The sequence below is a fragment of the Metarhizium album genome, assembly GCF_000804445.1.
Source record: "Metarhizium album ARSEF 1941 chromosome Unknown scaffold_2, whole genome shotgun sequence".
Lineage (NCBI taxonomy): Eukaryota > Fungi > Ascomycota > Sordariomycetes > Hypocreales > Clavicipitaceae > Metarhizium > Metarhizium album.
The window spans coordinates 363,216-383,032 of NW_024467576.1; the positions used below are offsets into that span (position 1 = coordinate 363,216).

Below are 19,817 nucleotides of genomic sequence, written 5' to 3' on the forward strand. Positions count from 1 at the left end.
CGGCGCGACTCGGGCTGCTGGATGCCGACCAAGAGAACCCAGGGACCCCCGGCCCTCCCTCGCTACCAGAATACAACGACACGGACGTCTATACTCTGCCTGGGCTCGGGGCCAGCCGCAGCGCCAATCTCGGGGCTCGCGTGCCACGGGGCACCTGCGTGCTGAGAGGTCTCGCCCAAGGACGCACTGTCGAAGAGCTGGACGAACAGGACCTCGTCCGGCTCCTGCGCCGACAGGTAGAACCACTCTGGGCGGGCGCCTTCAGGCGAGACGCTCTGCTCCGCCGGCTCTTCCCTGGCCGTGACGCCGAGCATGGCGAATTCCTTGAGCCAGTCGCCGCCCAGCTCCGGCGGCCCGGGGACCTTGTTCTCGTACTGCCAGTGTACCATGTTGCCGACCGCGCTGGCGGGCACCTCCCTCCGCGGCGAAAAGGTCAGCGGGTCGCGGGCCACCGTTCTCAGAGGACGCCAGATGCTGTACGCGGCGTATCTGGGCCCAAGCTGGCCCGTCCCGGCGTGGTTGTACTGCTCCGCGATGAGGGCGTCCGACTCCTTGGCGGACGGCTGGAACGGGTGGTTCTGGCAGATTCCGTCTTCGGCTGCAATCATGCCCCTTTCCACGGCTGCCTCGAAGATGTCTCGGCTCTGGTGGCGGAGCGTGCGCCGGGCGGAGAGGGGCGTGAAGTCGAGATGGGGGACGCGCGCCGGCGTGGATGTGCTCATGCGCGGCCGGGACGTCCAGTAGCTTGCCGGCTTGGCTTGCCGGGCCTGCTCTGCCGGCCTGCCCGGAGCTGCTGGTCTTGCGGCTGCCTCCTGGCCGTGGTCTGGCTTGGTCGTCAAGGCTGCTGCCGACGCCGACGGCGTCAACGGCTTCAAGCCCGTCGGCATCCGGAACGGTTCCGGCGCGCTGGCGCCCTTGCGGAAGACGCTGTGCGTGACGTGGACGGATTTGGCACCCAGCGCTTGCATCACCAGTTCCTTGACCTCGGGGTAATACACGCTCGCCACGGCCTCCTCGTCCACCTCGCCCTCGTCCGTGTAGCATGCCTGCAGGGCCGCCGAGCGGTGCTTGACCACCCCGAAGCCATGGCTCTCGAGGTGCCCTACGACGGTGTACCGCGGGTCGGAAAGCAAGGGACGGATGTCAATCAGGGGCGAGGTCCGGGGCACGAGTTCGCCCACGGGGGGAGGCGCGCCGTAGTTTCGCTGCCAGGGGTCTCCTCGCTCCGACTTGTCACGGTCGACAACAGGGTGCATGTATTGCCCCAGGACCTGAGCTGTGCCGTTGGCCAAGTCCATGCCGGGGATTTGAGAATCGATGCTGTGTGTCTTGCGGGTCGCCGGCTGTCTATTGCAGGGCGTGACGATGAAGATAAAGGCCACATCTCGGTACGGCCATGAGAGACAGATGGCCGCGCTTTGCAGAAGACGGGGCAGATGGCGACGACCGGGATGCAGCGGCACACGCCGTCAACCTCGATCGACCTCGAAACACGGTCTGGCTTTGGCGTCGGTGGTGGCAGTGGCTTCGGCTTCAACCAACGCGGCGTCACGCCCGCATCCAAGCTGACACGGGTCTCACAGGGCTGTGACGGGCTCAGGACCTGGTGGCGGCAGCTGAACGGTGCCCGGATGATTTCGTATTACCCGTACTGGGCAGGTTGCCGGGAACCGATGGAGGGCGTTTGAGTTTGTGGGCGAGGACACACGCCTGCTCGTGGAGCAATTCTGACTCCCGAGGCTGCCTCGTGCGGTCGAGCCCGTCCAGCGAGTTCCAGATCCTCGCGGCCATGGCGTGTCTGACGTTGTTGGCTCGTCTGAACTTTGCGCCCAGACGGGGCGGCGCCGGTCCCGCGTCGCTTCACCTTGACAGCAGATCCCTCCGTCCATCCGACTCCTATTTATGGCGCTTCCCACACGGCAAGGACGTACGTGGCTCGCGGTGTCTGTCTGTCCTGTCCTGCACGCGAGACACAGCTCCCCGCGGGCACTTCGCAACCATGCTTTGGCGGCAAAGATACAAACCGCTCCGTCAAGGCGGCCGCCACGCTTCCCACGGCGACGCTCAGCTCGACCACGACGACGCACGGCCGGCGGAGGACGCGGCCCTAGCAAGGGCCCGGAGGACTATATACGTGCTCGTTTCCGTGCTGGCGCTCACCACCGTCCTCTTGGCAGTGCTGCTCGTGGCCAGACGCGGACAGCCGTGCTCCCCGGATCCCAGCAGCTTCTGTAAGGCGAACGAGCAACGAGCCTCGACGCAACACGTCGTCCGAACAGGCAGCTAACGCACCCCGTGGCAGTTGACCTACGAGCCGACGTGCCGGTGGCCATAGCCCACGACGGCCGCGCCATCGACGACGCCATGTGGGATTCCCCCGAGTACGACTGGTACCTGGGATGGGTGGCGCTGCAAAACGACGAGGCCGAGTCCAAGGGCCTGCCTACAGCCATGCGCTGGCCCTGGGACAGCTCGAGGAGCATCTACATCCTGCACGGCTTCCACTCGCTGCACTGCGTGGTCGGTAGGCCCTCGCCCTCTCGCCCGCTCTCGCCCGGCCCCCCGGCGTGCTTGGAGCTGGAGTCTAACGCGGTCGTCGGCGCAGTTCGTGCTGCGCGACGCCATAATGCAGTACCACGGCCGCAGGCCGCAGGCGTGGCCGTACGGGCACGTAACGCACTGCCTACACGTCCTCCGCGAGGACGTCGTGTGTGCCGCCGACGACACCCCTCGCTACACGGGGCGCCTGCACGCGCAGGAGAACGAGACGGTGGTCGAGTCGGGCATAGGCCAGCTCCGCATGTGCCGCGACTGGAACGAGCTTCGCCGGCACGCCATGGACAACTCTGCCTGCTACTACCGTCCGCCGGATCACTACGTCCCGCTGCTGGACCGTTACAAGAGGTGTCCGGACGGGAGTACGCCGTGGGAGAAGGGGAGGGGGGACAAGGAGCGGCAGGAGAGGACGCGGTCCAAGGGCGGCGACGTGAGCGTGTAGCGGCCAAACGTAGCACGGGGCTGTCGGGGCGTGTCGAGCCATCACGGGGGAGTGTGGTTGCGTGTTGTTCATGTGCAAGTTTGCCCAGTGTCCGTAGGTGTTTTCGAATGTACGTTACTCTGTGAAAGACCAACATGCCCTTGTCTACCGGCACGCACGTCACCGGACCGGGGGCCAGGCTGTCGCGTGCTGGACTGCGACGTACGTCGTGCCACGGGTTGTAGAGCAGAGACGTGCATACTCCGTACACATTGAGCAAAGCCGGGCTAGCAGCACAAGTCGAAACAACTTAGACAAGAGCACTCCAGAGTCCAAGCCCGTCATTTCCCCAGCACCAAACTGCACGGCTCCTCCCTGTAGTCCGTCGCTGACTCCGGCAGATTTTCCCAGACACCTCCGCAACGGCGGCTCAGTGGCCGACCTCGAGGACGCAATCTTCTTTGCCGTCTGCGAGGGGGGACGGGTTACCTTTTGCGTGCTGCGTGCCGGAACGGGCTGGCAAGTAGTTACTCACTGTGCTCGCTTTTGACCTCCCAGGTGCTTTTGAGGGAGAAGTCTTCCCCTCCTGGCACGGGAGCTGCCACGGCCAGCGCAACCATGGCAAGAACAAGGACGAAAGAGACCGTCTTCATTGCCGCTGCGTTGTCTCGTCGATTCTGGCCCGTCCTTGTGTGGTGTGCGAGAGTGTCTCGGGGTACGATCAAGGGGTATGTAGCAGTCAAGGGGAGGAATCCAGTACACACATGCAATGTAACTCGGCATCTGCAGGCTCGAATTTATATGAAAGGCGACTTCGTGTCTGCTCGACTCGACGCCTTCAGGACGTCGTTTGAGCAGCGAGCAGGCCGGACCCCAGGTCCGAGCATTGCCCGTGCCCGTCAGATACTCCCGTGTTCCCTCGAGCCGCGAGCGTGGAAACGCCCTACGCACAGCCCTGCGTGCGCCCGCATCCTGTCAATACGTCAATACGTCAGTACGTGCAGAGGAGAGCTGCGAGTAAGACGAGCTCAAACTCCATTCCGGTCGAGCCAATCAGTGGCATTCACCGTCGCTGCGGCACAGGGCGCGTCAGCAGCCTCCGCGTCGAGGGAGTGCGTGATGCGACGCTGTGCGACCAGCCACGACGGCTCCCGACTCTTCTGTGCGGCCTGGCTGGTCACCAGGTGGCCGTCGTGCTCGTTCATGTAGCGATTATCGCCATGGGCCATGGGCCATGGCACGAGGTCCTTCCGAGACGCCACGTCCTGCACCCCTGGGCTCCCGGAACACCTGGAAGCTCATGGCTGTCTCTCTCCCTCTTGTGTCTCGGATCGACCCCCCGCGGTGCCGTGCGGCCTGGTAACGTATATCATAGTATCGCCGTACGTGGCCACGCCATTTCTCCCGAGTCCTGTCCATCTGATGCGCACCAAGGCAGCTGTGCGAACCAAGTCATCCGTTCCGACGTCTTCGTGTTCGTTTGGCAGAATCCCCCATCAGGCACCATCATGGGCCTCGACGTCGAGGCAGACGGGCTCGCGGCCCTGAGCGGCACCTTCCTGGTCCTGGCCGCCGGGAGCGTCGTGTTGCGCTTCGTAGCTCGCTCCAGGCAAAAGGCTCGAGTCTGGATGGACGACCATACCATGGCACTGGCGTGGGTGAGCTCCGGCCCCAAGCTTCCAAACCGTCCATCACTCCGCCGTCACGTATCCGAGTCGGTGTCTAAATCATGTGCCACGGGCGCCAGGTTGGGTTCGTCGGCCTCACGGCCCTTTCGTTCTTCGGTCAGTCAGCACCCACGCCGCGCTCTGAGGTGATGCTCAACTCGGACTTGGGCCGCCGGCTAACCGTGACGACGGCTCATGTAGGCATAGCAAAGGGGTTTCTGGGCTACGAGATGCCGCGAGACAGGGCCTCCGTCGAGGCCGTGGCCTTGACGCAGGCGCGCACCCTCATCGCCTTTGCCGTGCTGACGGCCACGACGTTTGGCCTGACCAAGCTCAGCGCGCTCTTCTTCTACCGGCGCATCTTCTGCGTCGGGCCCCGCGGCGACGCCTTCGACTTCGTCACCGCCGTCTTCGTCTTCCTCGTCTCGGCGTGGACCGTGACCTTTATTGTCGTGCCCCTGAATCTCTGCGGGCCCCTCAGGAGCATCGAGTGGGATATCCGCCATGCGTCGCGGTGCGACCACTACGCTTACTTCAAGGGCATTTCCGTCTCCGACTTTATCCTGGACGTGGCCGTTCTCGTCCTGCCACTCCCCAAGGTATGCAGTCTGGATGGCCTCTTCCGTTCCGCGGCTTGCGCCGACGTCTCGACTCCAGCTGGCTGACGCTCGCTTCAGATCTGGTCTCTCAACATGACTACCGTCCGCAAGATTGCAGTCTCGTGCGTCTTTCTGATCGCTCTCGTGTATGGCAATACCCTCCCTCCCTTCCCTTACTGATGCAGGCGCGCCTGTGCTGACGCTGCGGCTGTTTCCGCGCAGCGGCTTGGGCGCAAGCACAACCCGGCTGGTCATCATGATGCGCATCGTCCACAGAGGCAGAGCCGGGAACGCCAGAGATACCTACCAGGGCAACACCCGGATCGTGTACTACGGCATCCTCGAAGCCGCGTTCAACATCGTCGCCATCAACGGCCCGTCGCTGTGGTACCTCGTCGCGGGCATCCCCCCGGATCGTGTGCTGCACAGCATCCGCACCTTTGTGTCCCTCGGGTCCAGCCACCGGCCCGGTTCGTCCAAGAGCTCCGTGGACGGCGTCACGCGCCACGTCTCTCCGGGCCGCAAACTTGACGACGCCGACTCGTCGCCGTCGAGTCCCACCAAGGGTAGCTGCGTCGAGACGTATGCCATGGCGGATGTGAATGCCGTGCATGCCGCGAGGGGCAGCCAAGGCGGCATCGTTGTCGGCCACGAGTTCAAGCGTGAAATCGAGCAGCGCCACACTCCCATGCAGTGAAGGCGAGCGAGTGAGTCCCTTTGTTTGTCTGCTGGAAGGAAGCTCAACCGGTGCCCGTGGGTCGTGGGAGGAAAGCAAGGAATTCGTAATTGCTCGCATTTGTTCTTGATGTCGGTGATGCCGCGGGTATACAGAGTCCGCTGGAAATAGTCTCCCTCAAACACCATGTGCAACACGCCGGGGCCATCTTGACGCAGCCTCAACTTCCAGTTGCAAAGAGTGTCTCCGAGTTCGCAGCACAGACTTGCAGCAGCGTAGATGGATGGCTCTGATTCTCTCGGGAACCTCCCTGCCTCCCACGAAGTAGCCATATCATGCCATTGGTTACGATACCTGCGCCGTAAAGTCGGCTCGGCTACGGGCGAGAGATTGACGCCCAACCAGACTGCAGTTCCGAGACTGGCGCTTCTGTCCCAACGACCAACCGTGGATTCCAGTTATCCCTGTATTCGTCAAGGAACATCCCCTCCAAGACGCATGTACGGCGAGCGGCGAGCAGGCAAGACGCCAGTACTCCCGAGTCTTCGAACAGCTTTGGCATTGCCGGCACTACTGCAGATTAAGCTTTCACCAAGCTTCCCGCAAGCTTTCTCCAGGTCGCTGTTTGCTTGGCGAGACACGGGCGCCGCTGCAGCGTCAAGGTACTTTTGCAAGGATTTGCCCCAGCATTCTCCATCTCTCGGCGCCGCTGCTTGATCTCGCCCTGAGTCCATGCAGATCCGGGAGTCGGGGCCTGAGGGCTTCCACGGCACGCTATCGACTTCGTGTTGGTTGCAGACGCAGAGAGAGGGCTTCCGCGTCCCCGTCCAAGCAACGGCCCAATCATCAATCCCTCGCCAAGACGGAGAATCTGACAGGTCATCGACCACAGGGCGGGCGCCTTCGGGCTGACAGTTGCCCCGACGAAGACGCACGGCGTCAATGTCCGGCCGAGCCGTCAGCTGCGTAGCCTCCGTCAAGGGCAGGCGTATCAGAGCACGTAGAAGTACGGTAGAACCGACCGAGTACGGGGTACGGAGTGGCATATAGCTGAATCGAGGGACTTTGGCACTGCCGGCCCCCATCTGGCTTGCATTTCGACCATGGCAAGGCCCATGTCACCACCCGGGAGGAGGAGGGGGGAGGAGAGCGTTTCCGTGCCGTCTTCTGCCAGACGTGCTGCTCGCGTCGCAGCGTCGTCTATGGCGTCCGCGGATCGACAGCGTCCAGTCTGGAATCTTGTCTTCCCCACGCGAGACCATGAAACTGGGCAGTGCAATGTATCGCCGCTTCGCCAAAGATAGACTTTGGCGGCGAGGCCTCTGGAGACGACGCCGAGGAGAGCAGTGTATTCCCGGAACACGCAAGGCCGTGATGTTGTTCCTTGAAGAAAGTAGCGCTGTGCGTGCTACTGCCAGCATGGAGATGCGTGGCCGTCTCGCTGGAATTGTAACGGTCTCAATCTTATCGCGTCAAGGGGCTCCAACTTGTCGCAATTGACGCTCCTAGATCGTTTGATTGCTGGTCCCTGACTGCCGACTAGTTCTGCGAAACTTGGAACGGGCCTCTTCTACCCGCTGATCTAGGAGAGCTTGAATTACTCACAGTTGAGGACTCGCTAGGCCTATCGGCATGCCGTCGGCCAGGGCAGAAGAGTGGGAAATGAAAGCCAGGTTTAAACATGTCGCTGGCCGGGCGTCACAGAGACAAGTATTGACGAGAAGAATATTCTCTCCGGGTATGGAGTCGTCTAGGGTAGGCTTATCGGAGAATTGTTTGTATTGTCCCTTTGTCGACGAGCTCAAGCATCACGCTACTGCTACGACTGTGCAGATCCGGAGCGGTCATGAGAAAAGCCTTTGAGTTCTGTGCTCCAGTGATTGAAGGCCTTGTCGTCTCTGAAGATTGTACTCCGTCACAGAGTGAGGGGATCCTGACGTCCTTCTGCCAGTCGAGGTCGTGGCAACAAAGCAAGATCCTCTAGTTCCGGATTAAAACAAATGTCATGTCTGAGAGACCCTTCTGTGGCACTTTCGTCCGTAGTCTTCATCCCGTCCTTGCGAATGCCTGTTTTCCCATTTGAACTACTCTGGCTGATGACCTAGTAATGACCGTCACTCAATGGCGCTATCTTTCGTTGTTAAACTGCCGAGGTTTCTCAACAACGGCGGAGACGCCGTTCCTTGGATTCTCAGTCAGTGGTATGAGAGAGTCGCCGTCGATGATAGTAATTGGCAGTCTGCGGGCCGGTCACTGAGGTCCACAGGCTGAGCCTCCGCCGGTCCCGGGCAAGGTGGTTTAAATCACTGTTCGTTTTCAAAACCTTACTCAGGAAAATAGGTTACCAAGCCGTCGAGGCAAGTCGCACCTTACCAGCGTAATATACACAGACGACTGTATCACCCCCTCCGCCTCATTTATCCACACTGACCGAATCCTCGCTCTTCAATCCCCCCGTCTCCCTGTTCCCTACGAGCTCTTAGCACCTCGCTCTGCCTCCAGCTCCCGCTCCGCTTGCTGATAATACTTGGCCGTGTCCACGCCATGCTGACTATGGTTGACAAAGTTGAACCATGGCACAGTGCTGAAGAAGAGCGCCGAGTATCTGCTTTGTCGGGCTGCAACGCCTTGTAGGTATGGACTCAGTCGGCTCTCACCGTACAGGGGCTCGCCTGCCTTGACCTTGGCCACCATTTCTCGCATGTCCATCTCGATCTCGCGGGCGTTTTCGGTGGCGCCGTAGAATCGCACTGGCAGCCCCATGATGTTAGCTTTTGCTGCAGTTCCCACGTTCAATTTGCCGTCAATAGTCGATGCAATCTCGGGCCAACGTACGGCATGATCGCTGATAAAAGTAGAGAAAACCACCGGTAATGCCAACGACCCCAGCTAGTCGCATAGCCTTGGCGAAACCGCCCTTGCCGACGTATGACGGGGCAAACTTCTCGAGGGCATACAGGGCGCCAGGGGCAAACGCGGCGGCTGCAACACCAGCGACGTAGTCGGACGTTCGCGCATATCCAACAACTCGCTTGAAGTGGCTAATCTCCTGAAGTTAGCCCTGTTCTTTGCCCCCCATAAACGTCCTCAACGACCAGACGCAGCCTTCTCGATAGACGAGGCCACTGCCCACTCGGGGAACCGATTCCGGGTAGAATGAGCAATAGAACATACGGATCGTTATCGATGAGCTGCAATATCCCGGTTAGCATTAACGTCCGAATTGAACCGCCGCGTGCGTCCGAACATACTGGGTAATCCGTCTGGACGACCTTGCTCGTCCCGACATAGGTCGAGGGCGCCTGCTTGGTCGCGGTTTCAGCCATTTTGCAAATGGTTCTTGACGCCCCAAATCTGTCAATTGGCTCGACAAGCGTCTCCCGAAGCTCTGAAGCTGGAATCCAGACGGAAGAAGTCACGTGTTGCTCAATCACGTGGATTATGATTCGCTGACGGGCGGTACGTACCGCCCTTGCAAACGACAACTCCACAAGGCGCGTCTCCCACCAGGCGACGCGTTAAGAGGAACATTTCACATGGCTGCAGCTCTCTTTCACCCGTCAATACATCATGTCGACATTACTTTCAGCTGGTCAATTACCACCCAACCGCCACGATGATCTGGACAAATACGACCTATCGGACGATCCGTTCGCGTCACCCAGTCCCCCAGCCTCATCGAAGAAGCGCAAGGATGCCCCCTCACAAGACTTGGGTATAGACGAGGAGGTTTCCGTCCAGAAACGCGCGAGACCGCCGGCCGTGAAGCTCGACGAAGACAGGTAACGCGTCCCCTGGATCCCCAGAATTCGCTGCGCCTCTCGCAAAAGACCGCACGGCGTCAATTTGCTGACACGCAAGCTCAGACTATTAGGTCCAGCCGGGCTCCCCAAACTTCGCCAACGAGCACGCGACCTGAAAATCAAGGGCAAAGGGCACGAGTTTTCGGACGCCGCCCGCATTTTAACCTTCTACCAGATGTGGCTCGACGATCTATTCCCCAAAGCCAAGTTTCTCGATGCGCTGGCCATGGTGGAGAAGGCAGGGCACAAGAAACGCGTCATGGCGGCCAGATCCGAGATGATCAATGAGGGAAAACCAAAGGATACAATAGGAGACGACGACTTTGGCTTAGATGCCGCTGATGCCGCTGATGCCGCTGGGGCTCCCGTCGAGAGCGCACCGTCTAGAGACGCAAGACCGCAAACACCAACAGGGAACGACGTACCGGATGATGAGGATCTCTATGGCGCAACACCAAGGGTCATGCGTACGCAACTAAACGAGCGAGATGACGAAGACGATTTGGATGCGCTTATTGCCGAGGCGGAGGGGCAAGACAGCAGGCAAAAATCCCAATCAGCAGGCGCGCACGACGAGGACGATCTGGATGCTCTGATTACGGAAGCAGAGGCTGTTGATCAACAAACGGCGTTGCAGAGACCGATAATTGCAAACATAAGGAAATCAGACTTTGCAGAAGAGGAGGCTGCTATGCAAGAAATGGACGGTCTCTGGTGATGGGTTTTTTGTTTGCATCGGGTAGCTATTAGCGTCGTGAATGGCATTCCAGGACATCACACTTTGTAGTACTCAAATGTGTCACGTTAGTTTGTATTTGACTATTGTACAGCCATATATTCCGGGGCCCATCCAGACCGGGAACCGTACTGAGCGCCTCTGCCCGTCCGCTACCCAAAAAAAAAGGCATAAAAAATCAACCACACAAATACGTTTCATGCCAGGCGAAATCGCTTACTAGCCGTCCTGCCATCCAAACGAGTTCTACTTCGCTTTACTCCTGATACTTTTAGGACAAATGTCTTATTTTCAGATACTGGTTGGTGTTGTGGGGTGCCGCTCTCGAGTTGGGGTCGTTCATGATTTCTCTGCATCATGTGCTCCTCGAGCTTCAGGATCCAAAGGAGAGTCATCAAAACCTCTCGTGACGGTAAAACGATGCCCCTCAGACATCGTGTCAGTTCGCTGACTTGATCGCGCGTCGGACTGGCCTCGCTCCCAATATCCCCGACACGAGAGTCGCATCCCTCAGAAACCAACCGCAATGCCTCCATCGTCGCATCCATCAAGGGACGCGCCAGATTAGGGCTGCAGGATAGGATTTTCTTAAGGGACTTGAATCTCAAGTTCGTGGACTTTGGACTCGAAGCCGTGGTCCGCAGCGGCAAAGTCGCTCGCTGCCATAATGTCAGAGGCAACATGGTTGGCCTCGTCGTTGAGAAAGTCGTCAATGTTGAAGTCGAGGTCTTCTTGTTCCGAGATGGGAGAGTCACCAGCCAGATAATGGTCGTCAATAGTTGAGGAGATGGGAGAAGCGAGAAGGTGGCTTTGGAGGACATGGCGATCTGTGTCAAGGGTCTCTGGCAGGCGGAAAGAGTCGCCGAGGCTGCTAGAAGTATCATTCTGAGCTGCAGAGTCCATACCGACAGCGACATCGGAGTCTGCGAGTCCTGGAACGACTTGGGCACCTTCGCCGACTTGTGACACTGCAGGTCCGACAACATCTCAGCAGGATGTTGTGTCAGGTCGGGAGAGGTGGCCAGGTTCTGTTCATCAGACTGCGCCTCCGTTGAGGCTTCATCGGTTTTGGGCCCTTCGGGAACAGGTGACAGCTCAGGAGACAGTGAAGCTGGATTAACAGTAGGGTTTGCAGTCGACTTGATGAGTTGGTCTACCAAATTGGCGGCCGGGTCCGTGGAGGGGTCATGCCCATCTTGTGAGCTGAAAAGCTCCTGTGATAGTGACAGAGCGTCACGGAGATGGGAATTGAAGGGCGAAGACGATGGAGTGACAACGCCAGATTCACGTCTGAGCCGATTCAACTCCTCCACCAGTATGAGATTGGCCTTTTGTGCGTTGAGGAGCATCTCCTCGAGCTCCTTGTTGCGATGCTCTAGTGCCTCGACCTCAAGGCGCTTGCGCTCTCGCGAAGACTGGGCAGCGCGGCGATTCCGAAGAACACGCTCGACACGGCGCTGCTCCTTCTCGTCTTCCGTTTTGGCTCGTTTCCTGGAGGGCCCATGTCAGTAATTGCGAGGGAGCTCATTTCCGAATATTCAAGTATTGTTTCTCACCTCGGAGGAAGGTTAGTTTTGGGTTCTGGTAGGACTTGACCCCATGATTTTCTCTTCTTGGTCGGCTTCTTCTCTGATGATGCCGGGATATTCTCGGCGCCAGGTGTGGCCGCGTTTTCTTCCGAGACGGCAGGCAACTGAGGGGTCTGCCTGTCTTCCGAGAAGGACTTGGGAGTCATCACATCAAGGGGATTGATGGTTGATGTTGGAGTGCTGGGAGCGAAGAGCGATGGGTAATTGTCACCGGGCACCGACAGGAACGACTCGGCCGGGGAGGCCTCGAACTTGACCACTGGGGATTCTGGCTGGACAGTCATCTTGACTATGATCTTAGCAGCCTTTGATCACCTTGGGGGGGAAAAAAGGCTCAAGAATATCACCACCTAAGATGGATGAAGCTGGTGAAGACGAAAGGGAGCGGCCTGTTCCCTCAACGGCAAGTATACGCCAAAGGCATGACAGGCAACGAGCAAGAGTAGTGAGTCAGCCTGAAGTGGATATTGCCTGCAAGTCAGGTGATTGGAGGAGTTGACGAGATGGTAGTGATGTGATGATGCGAACAATTGTTGAGGACAGGTGTTCTCTTGACCGAACGCAGTGGCGGCCCTAGACTGGTGGTGCGGCAAGCGCCCTCTTTATCCTGGAAGTCACGCTAGAGGAGGCCAGGGGCTGGTGCCTGAGGCCACAAGGCCATTCTAGAAGGGGTGGCCAGGACGGCAGGGGTCAAACGGCGATACGAAACTTGCCTGGAAACAGACGGCAAGGTCGCGACTCGCGAGTCTTTGCCTCAGCAGAGTGGGCCAGGTCCGCCGACGCCTCCTTGATCCCTATCACGGTTCTGCCGTCCGCTTACAAGGACGATGCGTACTTGCACGACACTCGGTCTAATACCGACGACGACGGGGTGCAAACCTTGCGTCTTGCGCTCCTCGCATGGGTCGACGCTGCCTCCCACTCGGTGCCGTCGGCAAGTCGTCCGGAATCCAAAGTACCATCACAAGATTCGGCAAGGTTTGCCACCATCCAGCGCCAACGCCTTTCAGTGTTCAGCCGCCGGCGCCCCCAAGTTTGATACGGTACGTGCGGTGGAAATACGGCCTTTATCCAAAAGTATCCTCCAGCTCAAGTAAGCCACCGATCGCGAATTTGTACTGGCGGTGTCAAGTTCACATGCGCAAAAGCAAAGTAGCCGCTCTTCGAAAGCCTGTGTGAATTTCCGAAAGATAAGATGATGCCCGAAAACCGGAGCTGCAAAGATGCCAAGAAGTAGCCAAGACGAGATATCGACTGTAACATTAATATAGGGAAAGTGAGGCGACACCATAAACCAGCGCAGCCGGCCCTTGGTGCTTCCGCACCTCACATTGGCAGGATGGCGACTTTGCCACTGGAACATTGCTCATTCGGCTGTCGAAATTCACAAAGGCGTTTCGGGGAATAGAGGAATCCGACGACTGGTTTACCAAGCATCAAACTCACGCGGTCCATGCCAACTAGGGTGGATGACGGGGTCGTTATTACTAGTGGCACAGCTGCTTCTCCGGTTGGATGGTTCCGCCGTCCCAGCAAAGGGTCCATGTGTTTGATGGAGCCTTTAACAGCAAAATGGTCTTAAGCTTCCGCGCAAAGTACGATATTAGAGCATGATTGTAGTAATTGCGAGTGGGGAGCGACGAGGAAATGAGTCAAGTTGACGGTACGGAGTAGAAAGGGGTAACTGGCTCGAATTGCATTACGCGGCAGACAGGGAACAAATCTGATACGTACGCACAATCAATCGCCTCAAGGCCCAGCGCCCTTGGTCAGTAAACAAGGCATGAATATCTGCGCAGGAGGAATGCTCAAGTTGGAGTCACGACTAGCACGTGCTGGCATGTCTAATCTATGCCACACGAGTGGACCAGTATCAGCTTTGAGTCACCAAGTCAAGGTCAAGATTTGTGATTCATGGGCATGAGCAAATAGATTGGCTCGGCATGCGATGTTGTGCAAGAAATGCAGACAGTGGCATGATCTAGCATGAGCGTCATGGGCTACCACCACGCCGCAATACCATGCAACATTAGGTTTGAAGCCGTGAAACGCAACGGACGTATCTACGGAGTAGTAACTTATATGAATCCGCTGTATGGAATACGCCCAAGACCCGAAGCCGAAGCCGAAGCCGAGCACAAGGCCTAGGGTCGTTTGCCGATTGCACAAGAAATATTATATTTTTTTCGCCGAGACCGACCACGCACCACCAAGCTGGCGACTTGATGACTTGTGCTCCTTCGCACCTCGCCCAAGCCGACGCACTTGAATCGCGGTCGATGCCAGAATGAGGAATCGAGCAGCGCTCGCTCTTTGCAGGAGCCTCTGGGGTGTGCAAAGGGGCGTCCGAAGGGTGGGCGGTCTCACTTGATAAAGCAATCAATTGACGATGTGTCTCACCCACCGCAAGGGCGCAGCAAACAACTTACTCAGTCAGGATTCCTGTTTTGAACATGTCCCGTACCGCCGCCGGCCATGTTACGTATTCTCGTTTCTCAGGCTCATAGTCGCTCGTGCCACACTTTCATCGTCTGCTGTTGGTGTTGACGTTCGACACGGCCGGGTTTTCTGGCGCCTGGGTCTGACTGACGCCGTGTTTTCCCTAGAATTTTTGGGCTTTTTTCTCCTTTTTTTTCTTTTTTTTTCTTTTCTTTTCTTTTCTTTTTTTTCTTTTCTTTTTTTTTTTTTGGTGCCCTATGCTCTGGGAGATGACCCGGGTGCTGATAAAACCCGTCGTCCAGTGTTTATAGTTAATATTCGCCTCACGCAACTTGGTGAGATGGCTCAAGACGCAAACAGCGCCATCCAATACTCCGTAGACACAGTCGACTGAGACTCACGAATGCGATGTAACCCTGAGTTCCAACAACTGAGCTCTGCAACATGTCTCAACAATGAGGTGATCCAATGATGCAAGCCCGGACCATCGCCTGTCAATTCCACCAACAAGCAGCTACGGCTAAACAAAAATCCGACAGGATAGTAGACGAGGAACAGGTTTCAATCTGACAGCTTGGTGCAAAATACGGGCAGGCCCCGTCAACCAGTCGCCCTCAATGTTAGAGTCCTTCCTGACGCATTCCTACGACTACATCGTCATTGGCGGCGGCACTGCTGGTCTGGCTGTTGCCTGTCGGCTCGCGGAAGATGCATCCCTCAGGGTAGGCGTCCTGGAAGCTGGCGGCATTGCCACCGGCCAAGACAACGTCGACGTCCCCGCCTTCTACGGGCGTTCCCTCGGTGGTCCGTTGGATTGGGCCTTTGAGACGGAGCCGCAGCATGGTTTGGGCGGGAGGAAGCTTCGGTGGCCGAGGGGAAAGGTGTTGGGGGGAACCAGTGCCCTGAACTTCATGACGTGGGTGAGAGGCAGCAGGGAGGATTACGATGACTGGGCGGCATTGGGAAATGAAGGCTGGGCCTGGGATGATTTGCTGTGAGTTTCCGCTCCCCGGCCGGCTCAACGTGCGGAGTTGAGGTTGGGAGAAGGATGGATGCGCCTCGACAATGGGCATGGGCCGTGAACGACGAGCCTTGACGATGCATCTGACTCGATGTCGGACCCGGGTTTGCTTCTACAAGACGGCATTGCACGCCACCATGTATCATGTACGTGCGGGCTGGAGACGGCAAAACTGACGCGTCGCATACAGCCCATTCTTCAAAAAATCAGAGACATTCCACCAGCCAAACCAATCCCTGAGAGAGGAATACACGGCCACCCACGAACCCGAGGCCTTGGGCACGACCGGTCCCATTCAAATCTCATACTCTCCTGATTATTCGCCCTCTCACAAGCTGTGGCACTCGACACTCAATGCCCTGGGCATCAAGACCAATTCCGCCCATCTCGCGGGGTCGAATGTCGGAGTGTGGACGAATGTGAATACCGTGGACCCGACAACGGCTACTCGAAGCTATTCCACTAGTTATTGCAGGGCACGGCAGCCCGACAACTTGCATATACTGACAGAAGCCACGGTGCACGAGATTCTCCTCAGCAAAGATGGCGCCGGGGATGAGTGTGGCTTCGTGGCGACCGGGACACGATTCTCCCACGGCGGCAAAGAGTACGTGGTCAATGCGGCAAAGGAGGTGGTTTTGTCAGCTGGCACGGTGCAGTCTCCTCAGATCCTGGAGATGTCGGGCATTGGAAGGCCAGAGGTGTTGAAAAGGGCCGGTGTCGCTACCAAGGTCGACAGCCCGATGGTGGGAGAGAACCTGCAAGACCACATCAGTGAGTATCTTGTGGCCTTTCTTTCTCCCCGTCTCTCTTCTTTTGCCCTACATATTACACGCTTGGTACCCGCCGCGGACACGTGCTGACATGCCGCAGTGGTGGCCATGATATTTGAGGTCGACCCCTCGCTGCCGAACCCGGACGATCTTTTGACGGACGAGACGATCGTCCCGGCCGCGAGGGAGCAGTACATACGCGAGCAGAGAGGACCCTTTACGATTCTCCCCTGCGCACTCGCATACGTGCCGTTTTCTCGGACGGTAGCGCCAGACGTGCTCGCAGAGATGCACGCCAAATCCGCCAACGTCACGGCGCACGATGCGCAAAAACGCTCCATTCTGCAAAAACGCCTCGACGGCACATCGACCCTCGGCCAGGTCGAGTACCTCTTTGACCTCGGCAACTGGAGCACCACGTTCAGCGGGGACGCGGGCAAGAAGTACGGCACCATGCTCCAGATGCTCCAGCACCCCTTCTCCGTAGGGTCGATTCACACCCGGCCCGGGTCCGCGGGCGATGCGAAGCCCGTCATCGACCCGGCATACTACGCCGGCCCGCACGGCCAGCTCGACGCCCATGTCATGCGGGCGTGCATCAGGTTCGGACAGAAGATTGCCCAGACGCAGCCTCTGGCGGGCATCATCCGCGCCGCCGCAAATCCCACAGAAGACGTCGTGGGCGACGACGCCCGGCTGCGGGACTGGGTCAGGCGACACACCATGACGGACTGGCACCCTGTCGGGACGTGTGGCATGGGCGGAAGGGCAGGCATCAAGGGGGGCGTGGTCGACGAGAGGCTGAAGGTACACGGCGTCAGGGGGTTGAGGGTTGTGGACGCGAGCGTGATGCCGCTGCAGATCAGCGCGCATTTGCAGGCGACTGTGTACGCCATTGCCGAGAAGGCCGCGCACATGATTCTCCAAGATGGGGCGACGAGGCGAGGTGAGAGGTGAGAGGCGAGAGGTGCCATTACCGGTCCTGTCGGGGGTATCAGGGGCGTAAAGTCTGCTGCTTTGCTATTCCGGAATCAAGTCATGGATTCCCTCTCGCTAGGGGCACACGCATGCTCGCAGCTCGAGGTCTCTCGCAGTTCGAGATCTGGTGTGCGCAGGCCAGCAGCTTCTCCCATTGACGCGTCGCACGGCTCGTACCTGGGGGAAAAGACCAGACACCCACCCAGATCCAACAAAGTGGCCAGCATACCCTGCAGCATCTCCATCTCCAGGCGTCGAATGCAAACACCGTCATATACGCAGCTGACCTGAGGGTACGGTTGAGGTCCAGCACCAACCAACCTGACTACTGACTACAGGCTGTCGAGTTTCTAGCCGTTGCCACTGGCAGACGAAGTGGAGAGTCGTTACATTGTGGGCTGAAGACAGGCCGATGAGGACACGGATGCGACGATGCCATGACCGTTGGCCCCAACCTTGATGCGGCCGCGAGTAATGTTAGAAGGCAACAGGAACCCACCGACCGCTGGGCCCACGACTTGGTCAAGTTTCCGGAGGAGCGCCATCCTTCGCGCTCGACGGACGATGGACGACGCACACGCTTGAGTTTCTAGAAACTTGGGCTCCCTGGTCGGCCGACTCCCCACCGAGTCAGAAAACTAAACTAAATGGCCAACCGCTTCCCAGGTACGCAGTAGGTACCTGGCATCGTACTGCCAGTAGCGACAACAGTCGGTACACTCGGCCTCGGTCCGGAGTCCCGGGCAATGATCGACCTGGATCTGAGACATGCCGTGTTCCCTTGACATATGCTCGTGGCCCGCTAGCCAGCAGCGCCCCCAGATCTGGTGATGCAACCGTTACAGCCAAGCTGCTAAGGGCCACCAGAACAGGATTCTCCAAGTCGATAAATGTCGCAATCGCGTGCTGCGCCGGCGCCACCCGACGACCACCATAAAACACCGCCCCCCCGAAGCCGAGGCCTCATCCCAAAACACCTTGTGTCTCAGCTGTCCAAAAAGACGACTCGCCCGGGAAACCCTCTGCAAAGCCCAGGCGTCCGACCAGACGACATCGTCACTGTCACCGCTGCCGCGATGCTCCTGCTCCCGCACCCGCACCACCTGTGCGCCGCGGCGTTGGCCGCCCTCGCCCTCCTGCCCAGCGGCATCGGCGCCGGCTGTCCGACCTCGCCGGACTACACGGCCGACGAGGTCATCCAGAAGCTCAATCTGACCAAGAACCCCGAGAAGGGCTACTTCAGAGAGACGTACGCGGACCCCGACAAGGTCGGCACCGGCGGAGACAGCCGTGCCGCCAGCACAGCCATCTACTACCTCCTCACGCACGAAGACGGCCAGTCCGTCTGGCACATCCTCGACGCGCCCGAGATATGGCACTACTACGCCGGCGCGCCGCTCGAGCTGTCGCTGTTGAGCAACGACAGCACGACGAAGGCGTCCTGCGAGAAGCACACCCTCGGGCCGGCCGTCCTCGACGGCCAGGCTCCGCAGGTCGTCATTCCCAAAGACACGTGGCAGAGTGCGCGCTCCCTCGGGGACTGGACCCTGGTTGGCACCACGAGTAAGTCTTGTGTCCACTCCCTCTTCCCTCCCCCCGGGTCCCCTCGGGCTAACGGGACGTCTGTTTCACAGTGACGCCTGGCTTCTCCGAAAAGAACGCAGTGCTCGCCGACGACGACCACCAGCCGCCAGTAAAGTGCTGCTAAGGAGGACCCCCCGTGGAACAAGTGATGACGGCGCCTTCTTGGCCCGTCGTGCCCGCCCAATGCGGCGCCCTTCCTGTCCTCTTATTCCATCCTCTTTCACTACGCTCCGCACTGTGCGGCACGCGTCGGCGGCGGACCAAGGCAGCGAGAGGGAGAGGGAGAGGGAGAGGGAGGCGACTCGACAATTGACATGATGTAAATAGCATGGAGACGTGGCTAGCACGCCGTCAACGCATCGCGAGACTAGCCAGCGCCCCGTGCCTCGTGTACACGCCGCATCCCGCCAATGCAATCTAATCTGACCGAGGCCACTCCGTCTCGTCTCGACTCGAACCGTGAACCACGAAACGTCCACGACGCCCGTGTCGACTCCTGCCACTCACTGCGTCCGTGACCACGCAGCACGTCTCGGAACAGTGTGAGACACAGAAGAAGCAGCCCAGCTTGGACCCGCCAGCACGCCGTCGTTTCTGCCGAGTCTTCTCCTCGCTCGCTTTTACGCCGCACGTCTGCGTATATACATGTAACTAGTGAGGCGAGCTGATTTTTGCGCGTCTACCGTAGCATAGCCCTCCAGCACTGGCAAAAGACACGGGGGCAACGTCCCTGGTGTCTGTGTTGTCGTCGCACGACAAGTCAAGCAAAGTCTTTGTATTTACATGCCCATGTCTCGAATAGCTACGAAGAATGTAAGCGGAAGCGGCCCATGCCGGTCATGGTCTACCGTGGCCTGATACTCGCAATCAAACGACTAGCACCCTCTGCGTCGTGCGTCCTGACGACTGGAACGTCTCCCCCTCTGCTGTGCTGAATCGACGCTCTGCGTGGGGCACTTCTGCTAAAGATGTTGG

General features: G+C 58.7%; 8 protein-coding genes across 8 annotated transcripts; 5 read left to right on the plus strand and 3 right to left on the minus strand.

Annotated features, from left to right (window-relative positions):
* Positions 1-62: 62 nt before the first annotated feature.
* MAM_01240 (GA4 desaturase) lies at positions 63-1,298 on the minus strand (the record flags this gene model as incomplete). The annotated part of the gene is made up of 1 exon (XM_040820039.1): positions 63-1,298. One exon carries the CDS (start codon positions 1,296-1,298, stop codon positions 63-65), a length of 1,236 nt encoding a protein of 411 aa, XP_040681527.1.
* A 701-nt stretch (positions 1,299-1,999) lies between these two features.
* MAM_01241 (uncharacterized protein) lies at positions 2,000-2,998 on the plus strand (the record flags this gene model as incomplete). The annotated part of the gene is made up of 3 exons (XM_040820040.1): positions 2,000-2,231; positions 2,303-2,520; positions 2,606-2,998. 3 exons carry the CDS (start codon positions 2,000-2,002, stop codon positions 2,996-2,998), a joined length of 843 nt encoding a protein of 280 aa, XP_040681528.1.
* A 1,487-nt stretch (positions 2,999-4,485) lies between these two features.
* MAM_01242 (uncharacterized protein) lies at positions 4,486-5,940 on the plus strand (the record flags this gene model as incomplete). Its single annotated transcript, XM_040820041.1, has 4 exons — positions 4,486-4,635; positions 4,725-5,243; positions 5,322-5,365; positions 5,466-5,940. The coding sequence occupies 4 exons, from the start codon at positions 4,486-4,488 to the stop codon at positions 5,938-5,940; spliced, it is 1,188 nt and encodes a 395-aa protein (XP_040681529.1).
* Positions 5,941-8,388: 2,448 nt separating this feature from the next.
* On the minus strand, positions 8,389-9,245 carry MAM_01243 (NADH-ubiquinone oxidoreductase 21 kDa subunit; the record flags this gene model as incomplete). Its single annotated transcript, XM_040820042.1, has 4 exons — positions 8,389-8,669; positions 8,755-8,960; positions 9,094-9,110; positions 9,171-9,245. The coding sequence occupies 4 exons, from the start codon at positions 9,243-9,245 to the stop codon at positions 8,389-8,391; spliced, it is 579 nt and encodes a 192-aa protein (XP_040681530.1).
* Positions 9,246-9,489: 244 nt separating this feature from the next.
* On the plus strand, positions 9,490-10,440 carry MAM_01244 (replication fork protection component Swi3; the record flags this gene model as incomplete). Its single annotated transcript, XM_040820043.1, has 2 exons — positions 9,490-9,701; positions 9,786-10,440. The coding sequence occupies 2 exons, from the start codon at positions 9,490-9,492 to the stop codon at positions 10,438-10,440; spliced, it is 867 nt and encodes a 288-aa protein (XP_040681531.1).
* A 606-nt stretch (positions 10,441-11,046) lies between these two features.
* Positions 11,047-12,331, minus strand: MAM_01245 (Transcriptional activator hac1; the record flags this gene model as incomplete). The annotated part of the gene is made up of 3 exons (XM_040820044.1): positions 11,047-11,343; positions 11,409-11,949; positions 12,015-12,331. 3 exons carry the CDS (start codon positions 12,329-12,331, stop codon positions 11,047-11,049), a joined length of 1,155 nt encoding a protein of 384 aa, XP_040681532.1.
* A 2,772-nt stretch (positions 12,332-15,103) lies between these two features.
* On the plus strand, positions 15,104-17,237 carry MAM_01246 (Glucose-methanol-choline oxidoreductase; the record flags this gene model as incomplete). The annotated part of the gene is made up of 3 exons (XM_040820045.1): positions 15,104-15,480; positions 15,698-16,281; positions 16,381-17,237. The coding sequence occupies 3 exons, from the start codon at positions 15,104-15,106 to the stop codon at positions 17,235-17,237; spliced, it is 1,818 nt and encodes a 605-aa protein (XP_040681533.1).
* A 911-nt stretch (positions 17,238-18,148) lies between these two features.
* On the plus strand, positions 18,149-18,966 carry MAM_01247 (Cupin family protein; the record flags this gene model as incomplete). Its single annotated transcript, XM_040820046.1, has 2 exons — positions 18,149-18,821; positions 18,893-18,966. 2 exons carry the CDS (start codon positions 18,149-18,151, stop codon positions 18,964-18,966), a joined length of 747 nt encoding a protein of 248 aa, XP_040681534.1.
* Positions 18,967-19,817: the final 851 nt, after the last annotated feature.